Source organism: Rana temporaria, chromosome 5, assembly GCF_905171775.1.
Source record: "Rana temporaria chromosome 5, aRanTem1.1, whole genome shotgun sequence".
NCBI classification, from domain to species: domain Eukaryota; kingdom Metazoa; phylum Chordata; class Amphibia; order Anura; family Ranidae; genus Rana; species Rana temporaria.
In genome coordinates, this window is record NC_053493.1 from 338948559 (window position 1) to 338972073 (window position 23515).

Sequence of the window (23515 nt, forward strand, 5' to 3'; positions counted from 1 at the left end):
CTACAATCTTGTCCCTGACATCCTTGGACAGCTCTTTGGTCTTGGCCATGGTGGAGAGATTGGAATCTGATTGATTGCTTCTGTGGACAAGTGTTGTGTTTTTACCAGTTTAAAAAATAAATAGGTGCACTCCCTTTTTTTTAAGAGAGTGCTCATTACCTGTATAGAAGACACCTGGGAGCCAGAAATATTGCTGATAGGGGATCAAATACTTATTTCACTCATTAAAATGCAAATCAATTTCAAACTTTTTTGTAATGCGTTATATTTTTGTTATTCTGTCTCTCACTGTTAAAATAAACCTACCATTAAAATTCTAGACTGATCATGTCTTTGTCAGTGGGCAAACGTACAAAATCAGCAGGGGATCAAATACATTTTTTTTTGTGTGTGTGTGTAGTATTTCTGGTAAGAAATTTGATTGCATGAATTGAATTATGATTAGTTTCTTTCAAAATGTTAAAAACCTTCTAAATTGTAGTATGAATTACCTTGGGAAATCATCTTTGCTTTCTGCTTGTTCCATTGTGCTGTATCCTGGCAACTGTACTTTTTTTTTTAAATTGAATTTGTTCATTTGTGAACTCCCCTGTTCTGAAGTTCTACAAGTGAAAGAGACTCATGACTGCAGTAGCAGCAGTTAATGGGCTAGAAGTCAATTAAGGCTTTCTCATAAGGATTATGAGTACCATTGAGCACGGCATCATAAATACCTGCCTATTCACAGCTTTTAAGTGCTCAGCTTGATTTAAAGCAATACTCGATCATGTGACTTCTTGGTGTGATTTGATCAAGCTGTACATCTTGTCCATCACATTGGCTGTGCACTAGGTGGCGTTATTTCATTCTTTATGCTTTTTGTTATATTCCTGTTTTGTGCTCCTATTGTTATAAGACATGCATACCTTGTAATTATAATATTTTTTTTTTTTTTTTTTTTTTTAAGTGGAGGTTCACCCTAAAAACTAATTTTGAACATTAGACTAAGCATAGTAAGGGCATTTACTTTCGGCCGGTCTTTTTTTTTTTTTTTTTTTTCCTCCGTACATATCTTTTATATTCCGATTTGGTCCAGGGCTTCCGCGTTCTGATGACTCCGGGACTGGGCGTTCCTATCCCTGCCTCAGGGTTCCGATTACTGCGGGACTGGGCGTTCCTATCCTTCGGTTCGATGATTGACGGCTTGTGAAACAGGTCCCCTGTCACACAACGCGCGTCACCAGATTTCCGGAAATAGCCGAGCTGCGAGTCGGCACTATATGACGCCTGCGCAGTCAGCTCTACACGCCCAGTCCCGCAGTCATCGGAACCCGGAAGCCCTGGACAAAATCGGAATATAAAGGTATGTACGGAGAGAAAAAAAAAAAGACCTGCCGAAAGTAAATGCCCTTACTATGCTTAGTATGCTAAATGTAATGTTAAAAATTTTTTTTTTGGGTGAACCCCCTCTTTAAACACAACAGCTACTTTCGCACTCATTTTAGCGCTAGAAATAGCACCTGAGTGAGTAACTTGTATAGCGCTACAAATGCAAACCAAATCGCCTCAAGGCGAGCATGCAAGAGGCATCTTTGGGGTGGCATGGGAGCGCTGTATACAGCACTCCTATATCACCCCTGCAATTTGAAATGAATGAGCAGCGCAGCTGAAGCGCCGCAACACGGGCGCTCTGGACCCTTCGGCCGCTAGCAGGGGTTAAGAGCACCCCGCTAGCGGCCAAAAAGCGACGCTAAAACTAGCTAATGCCAGGAGCTTTCTGTGTGAAATTAGCCCTACACTGCACGTTCTTACAATCGTATGAAAACCTTCACTCGCAATACATGTCTCATGAAAACAATAACTTGCAATGTACAGTATATTTTCTTTGTAAGCACATCATATCCTTGCATTACTGGCAATGATTAAGATCCTAGAACTGTGGAATTCACTGTAATTGTGGCTAAATCCTTTTGGCTGTCTGTGTTTTTTTTTTTTTTTCTTTTTTTTTATCAACAGGTTTAAATCTGACCCTGTGAAAGGGCAGGCCAGAGTGTTCCATTGAACCAACGTCCCTCCTCCTTAACAGGACTTTTCTTTCCCTGGTTCCAACAGCCAAACTGAGCAGTGCAGTAGCAAGAAAGGGGCGTATTCAGTACACGCTTCTATGAATGTGGGAGTAGTTTAACAAACCTTTTGCTATGCATGGACAAAAGAAAGGGTCACTTTAAGCACAGTTGTAATGTACCCTGGAACATATTGGCGATTCACTAATAAATTTCACTTGTTTCCTTGAATTTCATGTTCAACCCTCTTTTATATAGTGCCCTTTTTATATTTGGCCTTTCCTTTGCGGCCGCTTTCTCCCATGACTGCTGTTCTTAAAGGAGTAGTATTGAAAAATACACATTATTTCTCCTATCACCTTCCAGGACGGCACACCTGAGAGATGGGGGCTCCTCCCTACAGGAAACGCAATCGATTGATGGCTTGTTATAAGTCCCCACCCTTCCCCTTGATCCCCAGTATTGATTGTGTTTCTCCCGAACACAGCGACATGTTTGTTTGTTTGTTTCTTTTTAAAGACCTAAAACATCAGGGAGGGTCTAATGGTACCCCTGTTGAGACAGGTTTTAGGGAGGCCTGAACTAACCTGTAGGCTTTGGCCTTCTCACAGGTCGCCGCAAGCATGCACCAGCACTCTGGCCGCAGGGAGTGTGTGCGTGCCATCGCTGCATTTCAAAAACTCTGCCATTAAGCCACTCTCTGCACTTCCAGGTTTTCCTATGGAGGAAGCACTGAGCTCCAAGCCTCGTTCTGAACACAGCCGCATCACAGGAAGTGGGCGGCGCCGCAGACACGGTGCAACCCAGAAGTGCTATAAAATGCCGGGAGACGGCGTGGAGAGTGGTCGGCTTGCTGTACCAGCCCCTCTAGCGGTACCAGCAGCCCAGGACCCAGCCAACCTCCTCATGGAACAAGAGGAAGGGAAGGCAACTCCGACTGCAGGCAGATCCAGGTTGGGGACCGGTGAGTACAAACCCCCCTTGGAAAGGGAGTGAGAGGTCCTGGCTTACCCAGGGGTCTGAGATCCCAGGGGCCAGCCAGAACAGGAACTGGACTTCACCTCTCACCTTACCCTTTTCCCTCCCCAGTACAAACCTGCAGTTCTAGGGGAAGACAGAGTAATGTTATGCATATGTGTTATATCTCTTGTCTTGCAGAATCCCCCAGCGGAACCCAGGAGGCCTCAGTACAATATCCTGCCGCAACAGGGCATAGTTCCTCAAACAAATGTGGGAACTGTAAGGATAAACTCTCAAAGTCCAGCTCAAAGCCCTTTTGCTATAAATGTATAAATTGGCAGGGAAGGAGGCTGCTGTAATGATGAAAAAATTCCCATCATCTATGCAGACGGTTATGCTGGCAACTGTCCGTGAAGCCACCTGGCAGTCAGCAACCCAGGGTCCTGACACAGAGGAACTTGCCCCCAGAGGAGATCCTAGATCGGACCGAAGGAAAAGTTCTCTCCATTCACTGCCATCCACATAAAGGGGACAAGCAATACCGAAGCAGACTTCATCAGTCGTCAGTTGATAAGACGGGGGAAATGGGAACTAAACCCTGGGGTATTTCAAACCCTGGTACAGTACTTTGGAAATCCAGAAATAGACCTGTTTGCCAACCGGCAAAACAGAAAAGTAAAGGGATTTTTCGATTTCCTAAGAGGAGTCAGAAGGGTTAGATGCACTGACTCAGACCTGGCATTACAGGCTGGCATATGCCTTCCCGCCCTTGATTCCGTGGGTCCTTCAGAAGCTCAGCAGATCTCCAGGCCAGATCCTTCTGATAACACTCTGGTGGCCAAGGAGAGCTTGGTTTGCAAGTCTGAGATCCATGGCAGTAGCGGAACCATTGAAGCTCCCAAACAGGACAGATCTTCTCAGGCAGGGGCCAGTTCTACACCCAAGGCCGGAATTTTTCCAGCTGACGGCCTGGTTAGTAAACGCCAGAGCCTGAAGCGTAAAGGCTGCTCAGAGAAGGTAATAAATGCCCTCCTGAGTAGAAAACCAGTGACTAAAAAGATTTATTCAAAAGTTTGGAAGACTTTCTGCTCCTGGGGTAAGGAAAGACAGATGACCTCCACTACTGTGCCGGTTGTGTGCCGGAGTAGACATAGGCTTAACAGTCAGTACCCTTCGGGTTCAAGTAGCGGCCCTCTGTCTATCTTGATAGTAGACTGGCAGGACTTCATTAAATATTTTCTGTTGGCAAGATTAATTAATTAATTATAATAATTATATCCACCTTGGGACTTGACTAGGGTGTTAGAGGCGTTATCTAAACACCCGTTCGAACCTATAGAAGAGGTTCCCAAAGGTAGCATCCTTATTTCATAGGACGCAAGACATAATATTGCTGTCCTTTTGTGATAAACCAAAAAAACGAGAAAGAAAAGAAATTTCATTGTCTGGATGTAAGAAGGTGTCTCCTTACCTATCTAGAGAGAACAAAGGGTTTTAGGAGATCCAATCATCTACTAATTGTGTATGTTGGGCCCAGGAAGGGACTTCAGGCCTCCTAAAGCCTCAGTCTCCAGGTGTATAAGAGAAGCCATCTCCAGGGCTTATGTATGCTCTGGGATCCCAGCTCCAGCTAAAATCAAAGCTTATTCAACCAGATCACTAGCAACTTCCTGGGCTGAAAAAGCAGGCGCCTCCTGGGAGCAAATCTGCAGTGCGGCCACCTGGTCCAGTCAACATACTTTCCTGAACCACTATCGTGTGGAAGTGTTGTCACAGCAAGACTTGACTTTCGGTCGGAAGGCCCTACAAGCTGTGGTCCCACCCTGAAGGTAGGTCTGTGTTTAATTGATTATCCTCTCAGGTGTGCTGTCCTGGAAGGTGATAGGAGAAAACCTCTGTTGGACTTACCACTAACGGTATTTCTACGAACCTTCCAGGATGGCAGGCCTACTTCCCGCCCTATGTGGAGGGAAAAGATAAGCTAAACGCTAGGTGGTAAGTACCTATATGGAACAATGTCCCTTGTGAACCAGTTTGGGATTACTTTATTAAATACTGGGGATCAAGGGGAAGGGTGGGGACTTATAACAAGCTGTTAATTGATTTGTGTTTCCTGTAGGGAGGAGCCCTCATCTCTAAGGTGTGCCGTCCTGGAAGGTTCATAGAAATACCGTTACCGGTAATCCTAACATAGGTTTTTAGTTCCTTTACAATTGGGTAAAACTGTTAAAAAAAAAAAAAAAAAAAACATATACAAAACATTTACTACCATTACTACCTTTTCCTATTTGTAAGATGCCTTCACACTTCTTCCTTCAGAATCTGACCAAAACTGAGGATCTGGGGTTTGCACTGCAGATATGACAATGTGTATGTAGATTGGCACCTCTATGGAGACCCTGGCTGGTGCCAAAAATACATACCATATACGTAGTTACATACATCAAGTAGATACAATAACACTTCTGTACGAAGACCTTTTAAGGAAACTCTTTAGATTGCAAGCATCCCCAGCACATAACCAAGGTCACAGTCTTCTAAAATCTGTGACCTTGGGAATTTTTTTCCCCCCAAATCATACTTACCTCAGTGGATGCAGCATCGGACTGATTCTGCATCTGTCCCTGGCATCTTTGCACTGAGAACCGAGCACTGCCGATGGCTCGGTTCTCACTCCTCCCGAGCAGAGCAATGCTGACTGTTAGTCAGCATTGCTTCTGCTCTACTTCTCAGCGCTCATTTGCGCGTTGAGATGTGGAGGGGCGGGGAGCGGCCGTCTCAGCAGCTTGATGAGTCTGCCATCATTTAAGACATCTGGCGTATCCCAGCTTGGAAGTCGTGATGATGCGCTGCCCCAACTCATGGTGGTGACGTCAGCAGAGAGCGGACTTCAGACCGTTCCCCGCTGAAAATGGGTCACAGGAGTGCAAAACGAATTGCACTCCTGTGACCCAGAGGAGAAGCCTAGCTTAAAAAGCTTTTTCGTGCACTATGCACAAAAAAAACAAAAGGGGTGGGGGTGCACACTTTAACCACTTACCCCCCGGACCATATTGCTGCCCAAAGACCAGAGTACTTTTTGCGATTCGGGACTGCGTCGCTTTAACAGACAATTGCGCGGTCGTGCGACGTGGCTCCCAAACAAAATTTGCGTCCTTTTTTTCCCACAAATAGAGCTTTCTTTTGGTGGTATTTGATCACCTCTGCGGTTTTTAGTTTTTGCGCTATAAACAAAAATAGAGCGACAATTTTGAAAAAAATGAATATTTTTTACATTTTGCTATAATAAATATCCCCCAAAAATATATAAAAAAAACATTTTTTTTCCTCAGTTTAGGCCGATACGTTTTCTTCTACATATTTTTCGTAAAAAAAATCGCAATAAGCGTTTATTGATTGGTTTGCGCAAAAGTTATAGCGTTTACAAAATAGGGGGTATTTTTATGTCATTTTTATTATATATTTTTTTACTAGTAATGGCAGCGATCAGCGATTTTTTTATTTTTTTTTCGGTATTGCGACATTATGGCGGACACTTCGGACACTTTTGACACATTTTTGGGACCATTGGCATTTTTATAGCGATCAGTGCTATAAAAATGCATTGGATTACTATAAAAATGCCACTGGCAGTGAAGGGGTTAACACTAGGGGGCGGGGAAGGGGTTAAGTATGCCTGGGTGTGTTCTTACTGTGGGGGGGGGTGTGGCCTCACTAGGGGAAACACTGATCCTCGGTTCATACATTGTATGAACCGAAGATCAGCATTTCCCCTGCTGACAGGACCGGGAGCTGTGTGTTTACACACACAGCTCCCGGTCCCCGCTCTGTACCGAGCGATTGCGTGTGCCCGGAGGCGATCGAGCCCGCCAGGCACACGCACGGGAGTCGGGGGCGCGCGCGCGCCCCCTAGTGGTTGCTGGGAGAGAGGACGTCATATTACGTGCTCTCGCCCAGCAGAGCCACCTTGTGGACGTATAACTGCGGTGCGCAGTCGGCAAGTGGTTAAGACTAAAGTAATGTACTCAAATTACAGCAGTGTTTTTTTTTTAACACGTCGCCACTGTGCCCATCAAACGCAGCCACTGTGACCATCATGTAATGCATACAATTATTGCAAACATTTTTAAATAGGGGGAAAACAAAAGTAATTTTCGGTTTCAGACTGAATTTTTTTGTTTCGGTTCTGAAATTTCCATTTCGGTGCATCCCGTGTGTGTGTGTGTGTGTGTGTGTGTGTATGTGTGTGTGTGTGTGTGTGTGTGTGTGTATGTGTGTATATATATATATATATATATATATATATATATATATATATATATATATATATATATATATATATATATATATATATATATATATATATATATATATATATATATATATATATATATATTCTATTGCCTGTAATGTCATTGGACATATTACCAACATAAAAATAAAATTTTAACAAAAGCCTTTTTCTTAACCACTTCCATACCGTGCATTTTTCAGCTTTCAGCGCTGTCACACTTTGAATGAGAATTGTGTGGTCATGCGACATTGTGCTCAAATTAATTTTGATCATTTTTTCTCACCTCGTCCTTTAGGACAGCACTTGGAGAAGAGCGCAGCTACACCCACTTCCCAGAAAACACTGCAGTCGTTGCTTTGAATTCTGCCCACTTCCACCATGACCTCGGTTGTTGTGTTTTCTCCAGCCATGGTGGAAGCGCTGCAGGGAACCAGGGGGGGGGGGGGGTGTGCTGTACTCTCTCCAGGTGGAGGTGGCTTAGGCATAACTGACGGTCGGTTGTTTTTTGGAGGCAGACCCAGCATCCTCCCTGACGGGTGGGGGATGCGCCGGTGCTTTTCCCCTTCTCGAGTCCGGCGAGGGCAGAGGCTGCTGGAGGATTTTGCTCCCGTAGGCCGGGCAGCGTGAACTAATGGAGGTGGTCGGGTGCTTCTTCCGGGTTCACGATGGTCCGGTCCGAGTGTCGGGTGACGTCACTTCCGGGGGGCGGAACTTACGGTTGCGGCTTCCGGGTTCCAGCCGCTGGAGCGCAGAAGGGGAGGCGGCCTTGGTGGTGCATTTCCGGTCCTCGCGGCGGCGAGTTTGACCGGGAAAATTTAAATAGAACGACCGGGGATGGCTGCTACACCCTGGGAGAGATGGAGCCAGAAGAAGCAGCGGAGGTGGCAGGAGCAGGAGCCACAAGCACCAGCCCGGCCCAGGTAGGAGACAGTGGTTTCCATGTTACCTGGGATTTGTATGTCTGTCCCTCCTGTTGCGTCCTTAGGGGGAGGGGAGCCTGCAGCACTCTCTCTAGTTATGTCTCTGGGAGAGTGCTTTATTATTTGTTTGACACAGCGGTGATGGGGATTGGTCTGTTTTGTTCACTGACTGTTGGTGGCAGTTTGCTGGCATCTGATACACAAAAGTTAAGCATGGTGGTGTTGTCTCTTGTGTCTTTCAGAAATGTAAAGAAAAACTTAACGTTGCCTTGCCTCCACCTAAGAAAGTGTGCTATTTGCAAGACATCCCTTAAGGGGTCATGGCATAAACCGTTATGCAAAACCTGGAGGAAGAGGAGGCCTCCACTAGTGCACCCTCTGAACAACCTAAGGAGATGCTTTCCTCCTTCCGGAAGGAACTGGAGGATACTTTTCAATCATTCCGTTCCTACCTAGACAAACGTCCGGTTTCACAGTCAACCTCTAGGGCTTCCACTAGTACCCACGGGGGGCAGTTAGTGAGTCTGAGGAAGAGGAACCTAGAAGAGTGGTTTCAGGGTCTGAGGCAGAGGAAGATGATGATAAAGATACATCTTCATCATGCTACAAGCTGTCTTTGGAGGAGGTAGATGACCTCCTGAAAACCATACATGCTACCCTTAATATTAAGGAGGCTAAGGCCCAGTTGTCGTTACACGACAAGATTTTCCAGGGGCACAAAACCTTTCCAGTACACAAAGTGTTGTCGGATGCTGTCAAAAGGGAATGGAAGGACCCAGAGAGGGCCCCCTTCTTCAAGTCTCTTAAAAGGAGATTTCCTTTTGATGATGATGTGCAGGTTTGGAACAAGAAACCTAAGCTTGATGCAGCTTTTTCTAAAGTGTCACGTAACACAGACTTGGCCTTTGAGGCAATGGGTGCCTTGGAAGGATACCATGGACAAAAGAGCTGATGCTCTTTTGAAGAAGGCTTGGGATTCCACACTAGCCAACCTCAAGCCTGCTATGGCATCTACGGTAGTAGCCAGGAACCTGGAGCATTGGCTGGATAAGTTATATTGAGGCAGGTACCCCTCGCAGAGACCTACTAGAGTCCCTTTCAGTTCTGTTGAACGCTGTAGGATACATGGCGGATGCCTCAGTCGAGTCAGTAAGGATGTTGGCTAGGTCCTCGGCCTTAATTAACTCGGCCAGGAGAGCCTTATGGGTTAAAACTTGGTCAGGTGACGCAGCTTCAAAGGTTAAGCTGTGTGGTCTACCTTTTGAAGGGGATCTGGTGTTTGGTTCCGGTCTAGAGGCGGTTCTAGATAGAACGGCGGACAGGAAGAAGGCTTTTCCTTTTAAAGAAAGTAGTGCCACAGACCAAGAAGAATTTTCGTTCTTTTTTCCAGTCCCAAAATTCAAAAGAGGCACAAAGAGGCCAGGGTGGAAAGTCCTGAGGGGCCGAGGGAAGCCTGTGGTGTTTCGTTCCTCCAGCCAACCCGCAAAACCTCAATGACTGTCTCCCGGCTGTGGGAGGGCGTCTTCAGTCGTTTCTTCCACAGTGGGAAGAAGCGACTTCCAGTGCGTTCGTTCTCAAGGTGATCTTGGAGGGCTACGCACTGGAATTTTCAGAAAGTCCACAGTCTTGTTTTTATGTGACTTGGTTGCCCCGAGACCAGGAGAAATCTCTGGCAATGATGTCACTGATAGAGGAGTTTCTTCAACAAAGGGTGTGTTTTTTTATATTTTTTTATTTTTTTTTTATTTTGTTTGTTTATTTTTTGTGGTTGAACTGGATGGACTTGTGTCTTTTTTCAACCTGACTAACTATGTAACTATGTAAAGGGTGATCACTCCTGTACCCCAGCAAGAGGAGGGTCTAGGGTGTTATTCCCACGTATTTTTAGTGAAGAAGTCATCAAATTCAGATTGATTCTGAACTTAAAAATCCTAAACAGGTCCATTTGATACAAGAGATTTCGGATGGACACCATCTATTCAGTAAGAAAGCTTCTCCCAGCAGGATGTTTTCTGGCCTCTATAGACCTGAGAGATGCATACCTGCATGTCCCAATAAGAGCCTCATCACAACGCTACCTATGCCTAGCAATCGGGACAGGGAAGGGGGTGAAGCACTTTCAGCTCAGAGCCCTCCCTTTCGGTCTCTCCTCCTCCCCCCAGGGTCTTTACGAAGGTTGTGGCGGAGGCATTAGCACCACTCAGACTGGAGGGGAGTGTCTGTGATCCCATACCTGGACGACCTCCTGCTGTTTGCCAAATCAGAGGATCGGTTGTTCAGAGACCTGAGGAGGACTCAGACTCATTTGGAGGATTTAGGTTGGATTTTAAACATGGAAAAATCGAACCTAGTTCCCTCTCAAGTGATAGTTTTTCTGGGTTACTCCATAGATTCGGTTCAGGAAAAGATTTTCCTACCGGAGGAAAAGATAGTCAAAGTACAAGCAGCGGTAAAAGCAGTACAGACAAATCTACCAGTAACTGTCTGGACAGCCATATCCACTATGGGTCTCCTCACAGCCTCTATCCCAGCAGTTCAGTGGGCCCGCCTCCATGCAAGAGATCTCCAACAGGCGATCCTACGAAACTGGGCTATCGGGGAATCGCTGGAAAAACAGTTCATGATCCCATCTCCGGTAAAGAGGAAGCTGTGGTGGTGGAGGACTCAGGCAAACCTGAGTCTGGGTCCATTATGGACCTTCCCCACGACAAAGATCCTAACAACGGATGCAAGTTCCTGGGGGTGGGGAGCCCATCTCGAGGGCCAGATGGCCCAGGGATCCTGGTCAAGGGAAGATTCCAGGAAATCTTCCAATTGGAGGGAGCTAAGAGCCATTTTTCTGGGGCTAGGGGCCTTCAGTCGGATAATCCGAGATCAACATGTCCAAGTTCTGTCGGACAATGCCACAGCAGTGACATATGCAGATGGTACAACAATAATTGAACAACTAAAGGGTCTCTTAATGAAGGTGAAAGAGAAGTACACAAAAGCGGGCCTGAAATTGAACATTAAGAAAGCTAAGTTCATGGCAACCGGTCCATCACTCCTGATAGATTTTATCTTCCTAGGTTCAAAGATCACGATGGTGACTGTAGCCATGAAATTAAAAGACTCTTGCTTTTCAGGAGGAAAGCAATGGCAAACCTAGACAACATTATAAAAAGCAGAGACGGCACCCTACTGACAAGGTGCTGGATAGTAAAAGCTATAGTAACCTATGGCTGTGAAAGTTGGAACATAAGGAAGGTTGAACGCCAATGAAATTATGCTTTTGAACTATGGTGTAGGAGAAGACTTAAAAGTCCTTTTTGGACTGCAAGAAGATCAAACCAGTCAATTTTGAAGGAAATGAACCCTGAATATTCACTGGAAGGACAGATCCTGAAGCTGAGACACATACTTTGACCACCTAATGCAAAGAGCAGACTCATTGGAAAAGACCCTGATGCTGGGATACGTGGAAGAAAAAATTAGAAGAGAATGCTTGAAAAGATGGATTGATGGCATCATCGAAATCGTGAACATGAAGTTACGCAAGCTTCGGGAGCCCCAGTGGAGGACAGAAAAGCCTGGCCTGCTATGGTCCATGAGGTCACAGAGTCTGACAGAACAACAACAAAGTATCAAAGTCTTTGAATGCTTTATCACCACATGCACTTGTACGATCAAATTAAAAACGTCATGTTCAAAATGTTCAATAGCGTAGGAGACACAAGCGCTTTCCACACTGAATCTTTGAAGGCTGTGATTGCGGTCATACCCAAGGAAGGGAAAGACCCCTCCCAATGTGGGAGCTACAGACCGATAGCCTTATTGAATACGGATCTGAAGCTTTTTTCTAAGATCTTGGCAATGCGTATACAACAACACATACTCGACCTGGTCCATAAAAACCAGGTGGGATTTGTGCAGATGCGTGAAGCCCGAGACAACACGATTAAAACTTTACATTTAATTCATGTGGCGGACTCATCCCGAACCCCATGTGTCTTTTTTTAGGGACAGATGCTGAAAAAGCCTTTGATCGTATAAATTGGCAATTCATGTTCCTGGTACTTGGACACATGGGGTTCGGCAACAAGATGATACAATGGATCTCGAGTAATTATACCCTTCCTACTGCCCAGGTTAGAGTGAATGGTGTATTATCTCCACTTTTTAAGTTATCGAACGGGACAAGACAGGGATGTCCGTTATCCCCTCTTTTATTTGCCCTATCTGTTGAACCTTTATTGAACAGGATTCCGTTGAATCCAGATATTAAGGGGGTGAATGTGGGCGGAGTTGAACATAAGATCTCAGCATATGTGGACGATATGATGTATATCTTGACAAATCCGATGGTATCACTCCCTATCTTACTTCAAGAACTGGAGCTATATGGGAAACTAGCAAATTTTAAGATCAACTATGCCAAATCTGAGGCGATGGGCGTGTCGATTGCTGAGGAAGAACTGAAGACTTTGAAATCGAACTATAAATTTAAATGGACAAGTTCAGCCCTGACATATTTGGGAACCTCCATCCCGGCGGATCTTAAACAAGTATACAAGCTCAATTTTGTACCGCTGTTAGCTAGAGTTTGGATCCTCCTGGATGGATGGCAGAAGGGACTCCATTTGTGGTTTGGGAGGTGTAATATTATTAAAATGAACATTTTGCCGAAATTCCTGTACCTTTTTCAGACACTCCCTATTGCTATACCCAAGCAGTATTGCAAACAAATACAAGCCACGTTCAGTAGATTTATATGGGCAAATAAATGCCCAAGAATTAACCACTTAAGGACAGAAGGTGTTTTTCAGATTCGGCGTTTACAAGACTAAAACAGTTTTTTTTTTTGCTAGAAAATTACTTAAAACCCCCAAACATTATATATATTTTTTTCTAACACCCTAGAGAAGAAAATGGCGGTCATTGCAATACTTTTTGTCACACCGTATTTGCCCAGCGGTCTTACAAGCGCTTTTTTTGGGGGGAAAAAATCACTTTTTTGAATTTAAATAAGACAACAATAAATTTAGCCCAATTTTTTTATATATTGTGAAAGATAATGTTACGCCGAGTAAAATTATACCCAACATGTCACGCTTAAAAATTGCGCCCGCTCATGGCATGGCGTCAAACTTTTACCCTTAAAAATCTCGATAGGCGACATTTAAATTCTATACGTTGCATTTTTTTGAGCTACAGAGTAGTTCTAGGGCTAGAATTATTGCTCTCGCTCTAACGATCGCGGCGATACCTCACTTGTGTGATTTGAACACCGTTTTTTTTTTTTCTTATTTATTTTTATTGATTTTATAATTTTTTACACTGAAATAAAAAAAAAACACTTTTATTCCTATTACAAGGAATGTAAACATCCCTTGTAATAGAAAAAAGCATGACGGGTCCTCTTAAATATGAGATCTGGGGTCAAAAAGACCTCAGATCTCATATTTAGACTTCAATGCAAAAAAAAAATGGAAATTTTGTCATTTAAAAAAATTGTCTCTTTAAGATGCTGGGCGGGACTGACGTTTTGACATCACTTCCGCCCAGCAAAGCTATGAGGACGGGTGGGGGCCATCTTGCCCTCACTCGAGTCCTTACTGATCAGGCAGCAGCACCTGATCGCCTCAGCTGCTACCGACGGCTCCGGTAAGCGGCGGAGGGCGCGGGAGAGCGGCGGGCCCCTCTCCCGCCACCGATAACAGCGATCTTGCGGCGAATCTGCTGCGGAGACCGCCGTTATGGTTTACACGCCCGCCCACTAAAGAGATGGATATCTCGGTTGTGGCAGCAGCTGCCAGGACGTATATATACAGTGGGCGGGCGTTAACCGGTTAAGGGATCTATACTGTCACTATCTAAACGAGAGGGGAGTGTGGCGGCCCCAGACATATACAGATATTATCAGGCGGCACTATTGAGTCGTCTGACTGGAGTAGACATGGTGAACAGAAAATATGGCCGGGGCTAGAGCAAGCTCAGTATAGTGGCTTACTCCAAAGAGCGGCATGGTGCTACAGGGAGCTCCCGAAGGAAGTGAAAAAAAAACCTCCTTTGATAGGCCCCACACTTCGGATAGGATATGGGCTATTCGAGAAAAGGAAAATGTCAACATTAGACTCGCCTCTCTTCCCCATTCTGGGAACCCACAGTTTGGACCTGGATTGACGAAGGGGCCTTTTTGGTAAACTGATGGAGCAGGGACTGTTTCAAGCCTCTCACTTTGTGAAGAAGGGGGAGTATGGCCTACGATCCAGGAGATGGCAGGGACCTACCAACTGGATTTTTGGAGGGCAATGCAAGTGCAACATTTTATGGATACTCTGGATTTACCAAGTAGATATGAGCCGAAGTTAACAAAATTTGAGGGATATTGTAATGGGAGTGGAACGCTCCAACGTACTCTTTCTAGAATTACTCAATACACCTGCAGAGGACTTTAGACTACCTTTCTTTAGCAGATGGGAGGTGGAGTTAGGTAGATCTTTTACAGAAGAGCAAAAGAATAAACTATTACGTAATATATTTGAATCCTCAGTCAGTGTAAGGATGCAAGAGATGAACTTTAAGATCTTATCACATTGGTATCGCACCCCTGCGGTTCTAAGTAGATGCTATACAGAGTTGCCAGATAAATGTTGGCGGTGTGGGAGAAAAGGAGGGACGTTAATACACATCTTCTGGAAGTGTCCCAGAATACAGAATTTCTGGAAGGAGGTGCGGGAAATAACGCAAAGGTTTAGTGAAGGGGAGTTACCGGGGGATTGAACGTTCTATCTGTTACAGGAATCGGACATTTCGGTTAGACGGTATAGGAAGTTGGTAATCTGTCACCTTTTAAACGCAGCAAGAGCCTGTATTCCAGTAATGTGGAAGCAGACTCAGCCCCCGTCAGTAGGGATGTGGCTTAAAAGAGTAGAAGACCTGAATAAGATGGGGGATTTGGTCTGGATGCCTCGACAGAAACGGGGGATCTACCTGGAGATGTGGGCAGAATTAAATCAATTTAAATACTCGGAGGGGAAAACTTTAATAGACGTAAATTTGTAACTAATGAGACCTGGGGCTGGTGGGACCGGGGAGAGAGAGGTTGTCTGGGGGGGGGGGGGTTATTTTTAATGTTTTGTTGTTTATTTTGGGGTGGGTGGAATAGGATAAACAGAGGTTAAAAACAAGCTATAAGGACAGATGGGAGAGAAAGCCCCCCTACCGTGGAGGGGACAAGAGGATGCCCTCACGAGGGGACGGGGACTAGAAGCCCCAACATGTATAATGGGGTATTTGAAGGACTATGAAGTATAATAGTATGAGTAGGAGGGGGCTATTGATTATTAATAGGTAGATTTTGTTGTCAGGAAAGGTATATTACATATAAAGGTAGAGGAGGTTACATGATGTAGGAATTGTATAGAATGAATACTGGTATATACCTGTAATGAAATGTTTGTTTCCTCTGCTGTCATTTGTTTGTTTTAAAAATCAAATAAAGGATTAAATGTGAAAAGGGAAGGGGAAAGGAGGGAAAAAAATAAATAAATAATATAAAATAAAAACGTCATCAATTTATTTTATTCGAAAACATAACGATTTACCAATGTGAAGCAAATCTGAGCCCCTCCATATGTTTTCAGAATCTATGTGGCATAACTTGTATATGTAGCTGCGTAGATTTGACCACAAGAAAAATTTAATTTGCACCAATACTGCCAGCCAAAAGATCAGCTTTGTGCATGCCACCCATGTAGATATTACAAAGACACTTTGTAGTCTCTAGTGGCTGTAGAACTGATGTCATCCACATTCTAATAAAATTCCTACAATGACATCCTCCTGAAAAAGTAATTGTTGATTGTTTTACAGAACCATTTGGAAATGTTGTTGTACATATCATTCTGCCTAACTGTGCTTTATACAAAATATGAATTGTAAATTGTTGTCTAATGAGCCTGTTGGCATGATGGAAATATTTACATGTATTATTTTCTTTTGTTGATGTGTTTTGAGCTTGACCCTTTCTCTGTGCAAATGATCTGAATTTCCTCATTTCAGTATAATAAAGCTGTTCGCGTATAGGATTGATGTTTCGAACCTTCATGATATTCTGTATAGGTCATCACTGTGCCAAGAATTTTGGAATGTATCGGTAAAAACAAAAAAGGCCACTTCCATCTTTGACTAGTTTTCTAATAGCATTATAAATTTAGTTGCGGTTTTATTTTCTGTTATATAAAACGTAAGTGTCAATATTTTCACTTCCATTAGAGTCTGCATTGTTTACTAAAGGCCAAAGGTACCAATAGCCTGAAGAATGTACAGATTCAACCCCCCCCCCCCCCCCCCCCAACCCTCTTCTACTCACAACTCTACTATCTGAGTTTCCACAGGACTGATTTTGTAGTCCTCCGTATGACCATGTTTGATAATAACAATTGGGATTATCTTTTAGGCTGGGTTCACACTATTGCGAATTGGATGGGGGTTCTCACCATCCAATTCACAATAGCAGGAGATTTTGACTGGCTCTCTATGGAGCCGGTTCACATATCTCTTCTCGGCTCCAGTGCAAATTTGCAAAGGAGCCCAGTGCGTCTTTTTGTCCGTTTTCAGGTCTGAATTCAGCCAAATTTTCGGGATGAAATCAGACCTGAAATGGTGAACGGGCCCCTTCTGTGAGCTGCTTGCGAAGATTGTGTGAACCCAGCCTTAATCTTGCAAACTCTATGCAGACAGTTTAACCACATCTGTAAATGACTTCTAACTAAACTGTACAATAAAAAAAGAATTGAAAGATTTAGGCTGGGTTTACACTAGAGCAAGGAGTGACCTACCGCATGGGTCTGGTGTTTTCCCATTCACCGTTTTCAAGTCTCTTTTCAGTCTGAATTTTTGGCTGAATTCGGACCTGAAATGGACCAAAAGATGCACAGAACACGGAGCCACTCTGGAGATGTGTGAACCGGCTCCATAGAAAGACAGTCACAACTTCCTGACATGTGAATTGGATGTGGTGAAACCCGCATCCAAGTCGCAGTAGTGTGAACCCAGCCTTAGTTTTTTTTTTTTAAGCTGTCCTTTTACTTTCACAGAAAATCTCAGTGTGGTACAATGCTGCATATTTTCCCTCGAGACTTGTCAATTCTCTGAAAAAAAATGATCAAGCGTTTATAAAAATTGTTTAATATAATAGATTTCTAAAAAATACAATTGATGCTTGCAGATAAATTGTAATCTGGCACTTAATGTGTTTCTTTTTCTCTCCTTTTTTTTTTTTTTTTTTAAACTCTCTGTAGCCCTGGACATGGAAGGAAGATGAGATCTTAAAAAAGGGGGTGAAAAAGTATGGTGTGGGTAACTGGCATAAAATACTTGCCAGGTATGAATTCAACAACCGCACAGGAGTTATGCTAAAAGATCGATGGCGTACAATGAAGAAGCTGAACATGGTCGATGAAGTATGATACTGGTCGACGACTGAAAATTATTCCAGTGACATGCAGGGCGTGCACAACATTTGGGGCAGATGTATAAACTGTTGTCATACTGGCAGGAGGCAGGAACAACATAATCTTGCTTCATATGTTTGCTTTGGCAGAGAAAAGCTTTTGCATCAATCCAATCATTCCTAATGAGGATGGTGTTAACTTGTGATGCAGTGGCTAAGAAGAGAAGCACAAATGTATAGTGGGTAATATAACATGACATGCATATATGGAAGATGGGGAGTCTGCATTAGAAGTGTGCTCTATAAGGCTGGATTCACACCTATGCAGTTTTAGTGCTTTTTGCAGATTTGCACTACAGTCCATTTACCATGGTTTCCTATGTAACACGCTCTGTAGTGCAAAAAGCACTAAAAATGCATAGGTGTGAATCCAGCCATAGGGGCAACATTGGTCCTTTTCAAATGCTAAATTACTGCCCAGGTTAGCTCTGCATCACAATATAATGACCAGTGAAAAGATGTAGCTTAGCAATTTTTTAACTATTTTTAAATTAGGGTGTATGGGCAGGCAAATTTTATGTGAGAACTTTGAGCACATAACTGCATGCTGTTGTATGTCAGTTGTGTTCTGGGCCACTGCAAAGTGAGAGACCAAATGTGCTAAACAAGTGTTTTGCAGCTAACCTGGGAGAAAATAAATGAATGCCTTCTGAGCAGGATCACTCTGTTCCCAGAGCACAGAATACCCCCAGAGTTTCTTTACTCTTTTTTTTTTTTTTTTTTTTATTGCAAAGTTTAAATAGAATATCCCTTTTTAATGCCTAGTTTTTTTAATGTACTTGTAAATAAGTTTTTAAATGTATATAATCTGATTAATATGTTAACAATAGCTTGTATATGTTTATGGAAGAAGCAATATTGGCTCATTACGTATGTAAGCTCTGCTTCCTTCTTAGCAGTCCTGTACAGTATTTACAGAAGGCACATAATATACATTTTTTCCCTCCAGAAATTGGTCAGTAGAGTCCGCGTTGTTTCTATAAACCACCAATAAATTTAGAAAAGATAGTCATTATTAGCCAACAATTATGTCATATTTATCTCTGACAAAATGATCGGATATTCTCAAAATGCATTTAGTATATGAAAAATTATATATATTTTGCGCTCCCCCTAAACAAAACCAATTGTGTGTATAATTGAAGGTACTGCTGCTTATAAAGTCAAAATACACGACTTGCTAAATATACACCGTGCTTCAGAGTACTCTTTTTCCCACATGTAATATGCACTTCTCACCAGAAGGGCTGGATCTCAAATCTCAAAATAGAGATCAAACTTGCTCGCACAGATCAACCACCAGGTATATTCCACTCTTAGACTCCTTTCACACTGAGACGCTTGAAAACTGCCTATAAAATGGCAAGCACTTTTCTGATGATTTTGAGGAGTTAGTGGTGTGCTTTTTTTGAAGGTCACCTGACTCAAAAAACTACAGTAAGAACCATTTTGAGGTGCTTTTGAAGCATTTTTCAGGTGCTTCGCATTCATTTCAATGGAGAGGGGTGCTTTTGAGGAGCGCTTTAGCTCTCCAGAGATGCTGCTTGAAGGAGTTTTTTCACTTTCCCGCCAGCGCATTGCCCCAGTGTGAAAGCATCTATTGATTTTAATGAGAAGCAGTTTTTCGTGAGCTTTTCAGGTGCTTTTTGTTTTGTTTTTAATGCAAAAGTGCTTGAAAAACTCCACTGGGGCATCATCGATAAAGAGCTGCTACTTTTATACACCCCTCTTACAGCTGTGCAAAGATGTGGCTAGCAGGGCTTTTTTTTACCATCCTGCCAGCACACCACTCCAGTGTAAAAGCCCTTGAGCTTTCACATTGGAGTGAGAGGAGAGGCGAGGCACTTTCAAGGCGCTATTTTTAGCATTATAGTGCCTGCAAAGAGCCTCAGTGTGAAAGAAGCCTTAGTGTGAAAGGGGTCTAATAAGAGCGCTCTCCTCGTAAGAAGAATGCTTCACTCTGTAATAGTATATCTTGCATGTCCCCAATGTCTGTATGGAACATCCACTATTGTTTCTCCCAGGCATGAAGGATTGGAAAGCTTCATGGTGCAATACTTGAGATCAACATTTATTAAAAGTAACTATTGCACTTGCATGTAACAGAAACGATAAGAAGCAAACAAGCAGTCAGCCGCTGTCCTTGCCTACAGGCTGATGAGCAGTGAGGTCACAGATTTTGGCTCCAGCCGACGCGTTTCCTCGTAAGAAGCACTGATTGGGAACGGAGTCTCTTAAATGCGTTTGCAACAGTGCTATAGGTAATTCAAAAAATTGGGTTATTGCATCATTCAGTGTCCTCTTAACATAGTAAAGTAGACATGTGGAAAGATGTTTTATGGGATGGGAATAGGCTGGAAAAATCCAAACCCACAAATCAGTTTAATTGGGACCATTATCTAACCCTTAAAGTGGTTGTTAAGCTACTAACTGATCATTATATCATCCCCTCTGTCACTTAAAAAAAACCTGTATCCTAGTGTCTGTGCTTTATTAAAAAAGCAGATTTCTGCCCGTTTTAACAGTGTCTTCCAGGGATCACATAACTCCAGGCTCTCAGCTCTTCCTGTCTGATATCTCCAGTAGCCGGGACCGATATTCCCCTGCTGATGTCAGCCGGGGAGGAGAGGAGCAGAGAGACTGGAGTCATGTGATCGTTGGAAACGGGTAGATTTTTTTTATAAAGCACAGCCACTAAGACACAACTTTTTATGTGACCAAGGGGATGATCTAATTATCAGTTCATTTTGAAGCAGTGGGGAGATGAGCAGAGCGGCGCCAATGAGAGCTGATAGGCGGGGAGGAGGACAGAGGGAGACATAGAGTTGCAGATAGCAGCGCAAGATGGAGGCGCATACACTGACTGTCAGGGGTCAGCAGCCATGATATATCGTGGTCAGCGTTCAGAGGGGAGGGTCGAAACTGGCAGAATCAGCCAGGCAAATTACACAGAACAAGCACTGTGCTGTTATTCATGCTTTAAGGCAGGGGTCTCCAAACTGCGGCCCGAGGGCCCTTTGCTAGCCTTTATCCGGCCCTCAGGGCTTTATTCCTCCCACTGATATGAGGCACTATTCTTCCCACTGACTCCAACAAGCGGGCACTTTTTCTTCCACTGATACCAATAATGGGATACAATTACTCTTACTAATAGGGGCACTACTCCTTATCCTACTGATCGCAAACTATGAGGCCATATTTATTCTCACCAATGCTGGGTACGGGGGTTTTTCTGCCCCCTGCTGGCCACAATCCGGCCCTCCTAAAGGCTAAAGAACAATAAAATGGCCTTTTGTTTGAAAAGTTTGAAGACCCCTGCTTTAAGGGAACAGGATCCATTGTTTTTGGAGGGGGGGGGTGTTAACAAACGCTTTAACTAATTGACTAAAACTCTTCAGACAACTTTCCTCATATTTGTAGGAACTGATCCTTAAGCTAGCCACAGATGGTGCAACATGGGTTGCAGGGAAAGAAAATCACTTCAATCCCTCCAGTGGAGCTATTGTGTTCTCCCAGCATGGGGGCGCAGGGAGACATCCCTGCCAGGAGAACAGCGCCTTTAGCTGATGGCAAAATTTCACATGAAAAATCTGACATGCTGGTTGTACCCAAGTCAATAGATGTATCAACTTGGGTGCAATCATCCTGTCCATACATTGTGTGTTTGAATCTCAACTGGTCCCTGCTGAACCATCTAAGGCTGATTTTAGTCTCACAATGCAAGTATGCCCTGCTACTGTGGCTGAATAAGTGCACACACTTTGTGTAGGATGGAGGTCATTTCAAAAGCTGTTGATCAGGGAGTGATGGGAGTAACATACAGATAGCCACCAGAACAAATATCTGCAAATGCATTACTTAAAGCCATGATGCTGTGAACATGTAAGTATGTTAAACATTACCTCAACTTTTGTGCTTTCTGAAAATGCATGTGTGACGGTATCGGTATGATATCCCCGTCAACGTTCCCTTCTTCCCATAACGAAAATCACCCCAATATTCCACGAGGAGGGATATCCCTGGAATCGCCCAGAAAGCCACACATGAGACCAGCTTACTGCTAGAACAAGACACTTTATTGACACAAAACCTCAGCTTATATGTGGTTACAGCCTGTTAGGAACGCCCCCCCTCACACAGTGGGGTTTCCCATACAGATTATAGGAGACAAGTCGGAGCCGACCATGCAGACACATTTTCTTTAGACAATGACATCAATGACGCTGAGCACTAGCTGTACTGAATACATCAACCAGACCGCTCGACCCCGCATATAGAGAGATAATTACCACAATGAAGCAATCAGAATAATTAACACAAGCCACTTAAACCCAGCTCTCCTTCACACAACACAATAGATCAATTAACCTTTAGAAATAGTGAGGGGACATTAGCACATCAATAACCTGGCTAGCAGGGAGCAGTAAACTGAGACATATAGGCAAATGTATCACAGCATGTTCTAGTCTAAATGTTCTGTGTAAATAAACATAATTAATAACAATTGGATACCTGCATGGATTTGGATTACTAGTTGTTACAAAAATACATAAAAAAATTATGTACTTTTGTGTATATTTTTTGCTGACCCTTTCAAACATCTGGCCTTATTCAGGAGAATTAAAACAAAGGCTCTGGCCTTATTCAGGAGAATTAAAACAAAGGCTCTGCTTATGATTATGTATTGGGGTATACTGAGCCAGGCATGACATATTTCCTAATTGTACATCATTGGGCCCAGAGGAGTTCATATACTTAATTACATGTGTTATGCTGACACCTTCAGGTGAATGGCCCAAAAAAAAATTCAGAATTCCCCACATAAACCCCTTCCAGCTATGCCAAGCCTCACATTTGTGCTAGTATCTGAAGGTGATGGATGCCTCGCTGTGCCTCTCTGGAAATCTTTTAGGATATTGTTTTCACATCTCCTTGCCTGTTCCTTACAATCTTACCAGGGAAGATATGGGCTCCATCCAGCAGACCAAGAAGAACTGTACAGACCAAGCACAAGTGTGGGGATGGTATTTTATGTTTACCATTCGGTGATAGATCCTGCTGGCAGCAGCTTCTGGTATACAGAGTACCCTGCAGCCTCGCTGCCAAGGTGCCCTACAGGTCTAGCATGGAGTCGAGGTCCTGCAGGGCGTGCCTGACCTGATTGGTGAAGTTTAGGCCTAATATGGCCCTGCTGCATGGACTGGTGTGTGCTTCTGTGTACTGTGAAGTTGTGGCAGTACCCCTTTGACTTTCCAATACAAATATTCTGGCTCTGAACTGACTGCACAGAATCCTGCCTGGCCCTAGGTTCACACCTATGCGGTTTTTTTTGCGTGGTTTGCAGAAATGCACTACAATCCATTTAACATGGTTTCCTATGGTACACATTCACATCTATGTATTTTGCAGCCAATGCGTTTTTGGAAAGAGTGGGGGACTTTTTTTTCCTGCGTTTTGCGTGTAATAGACTTCAATGGCATCTCACCAGAAACAATGTTGTTTTTGTGATGCGTTTTTTTACGTTCAAACACTGTATATAGCTGGTTGCTAAGGTGCTGGCCGGGAAGCTGCCCGCCACATCCTCAACAACTAATGAGTCATCGGCTGTCAGTGGGGTTGGCCGCTGACAGCTGAATGTAAACAAAATTGGCAGCAACCCCCCCCCCCCATTGGCAGCAAGGGGGCCCCCAGATCCCAGCCCCCCTATGTGAATAAGTATGGGGCCAGTTTTTGAAATGTGCCCTGTTGTAGCTCTAATGTGTCTTCCTCCGGTAGTTTCATCTCTCTCCGGTGCAGTCTTCTC

At 43.8% G+C, this 23515-nt stretch overlaps 1 protein-coding gene across 2 annotated transcripts in view; it reads left to right on the plus strand.

Annotated features, from left to right (window-relative positions):
• The window catches only part of TERF1 (telomeric repeat binding factor 1), a 72704-nt gene extending 53551 nt beyond the window's left edge, over positions 1–19153 (plus strand). Inside the window, exon 11 of one of the 2 annotated variants that reach the window (XM_040354411.1) lies at positions 17501–19153. In XM_040354411.1, coding sequence (XP_040210345.1) covers positions 17501–17668 — 168 coding nt within the window. In that variant the 3' untranslated portion in view covers positions 17669–19153. Of the gene's footprint in view, positions 1–1995; positions 2274–17500 lie in introns of those variants that run through there. The other variant, XM_040354412.1, reaches the window with a different exon arrangement.
• The last annotated feature ends 4362 nt before the right edge of the window (positions 19154–23515 follow it).